Source organism: Colobus angolensis, unplaced genomic scaffold (assembly GCF_000951035.1).
Source record: "Colobus angolensis palliatus isolate OR3802 unplaced genomic scaffold, Cang.pa_1.0 Scaffold96, whole genome shotgun sequence".
Taxonomy (NCBI): Eukaryota; Metazoa; Chordata; class Mammalia; order Primates; family Cercopithecidae; genus Colobus; species Colobus angolensis.
In genome coordinates this window covers 2,152,001-2,152,673 of record NW_012123598.1, presented here as the reverse complement: position 1 = coordinate 2,152,673, position 673 = coordinate 2,152,001, and the positions used below count along the sequence as shown (strand labels likewise).

Genomic DNA, 673 nt, shown 5'->3' with positions numbered 1-673 from the left:
AGGTGGCGGCAGGTACCGAGAGACACGCGGAGGTCTGAGACCCTGGGGAAGGTGGCGGCAGGTACCGAGAGACACGCGGAGGTCTGAGACCCTGGCGAAGGTGGCGGCAGGTATGGAGGGACATGCAGAGGTCTGAGGCCCCCATGGACCCAGGGAGGCATGCAGCCTGCAGAGAGGAGGGAGGAGGAGGACGCAGAGGGGAATCCCAAGCCCCGTGGATGAAAACACACAGAGGAGAAACCAAAAGCCGTCGGCCTTGGAGGCCTCGAGGGGGCAGCTTCCCTTTCTGCATCCCCCGGGGCCTCCTCACTGCCCAGCCTCCTCCTTCACCGCTCCCACTTCTTCAGCCTCACCCTCCCGCTGCCTCCAGGGGCGCCCCAGGTGCTCCCTGATGGAGCTCACAGCGCTCCTCCTTCGGGGGTGAGGGTCCAGCAGCCCCCACAGAAGCGCGTCGGCCGCGGGGGCCAGGCCGAACCAGGGCTGAGGACGGTCCTGGGGCTGGCCCGACGCCTGCCAGATGAGGAAGTCCTCGTAGAAGGGGTCGGCCTCGGCCAGGGGCTGGTCCCAGGGGAAGTAGCCCGTGAGGAGGCAGAAGACCAGGACGCCCAGCGCCCAGGCGTCCAGGGCGGGCTGAATGGGCAGGCCCTCGGGGAGGGGCGGGGGCGCGCAGAGC

The 673-nt window shown here is 69.1% G+C and overlaps 1 protein-coding gene across 1 annotated transcript in view; it reads right to left on the bottom strand.

Annotated features, from left to right (window-relative positions):
- Positions 1 to 306: 306 nt before the first annotated feature.
- The window catches only part of SBK2 (SH3 domain binding kinase family, member 2), a 14,217-nt gene continuing 13,850 nt past the window's right edge, over positions 307 to 673 (bottom strand). The window contains exon 4 of the mRNA XM_011932582.1: positions 307 to 669. Coding sequence (XP_011787972.1) covers positions 307 to 669 — 363 coding nt within the window. The remainder of the gene's footprint in view (positions 670 to 673) is intronic.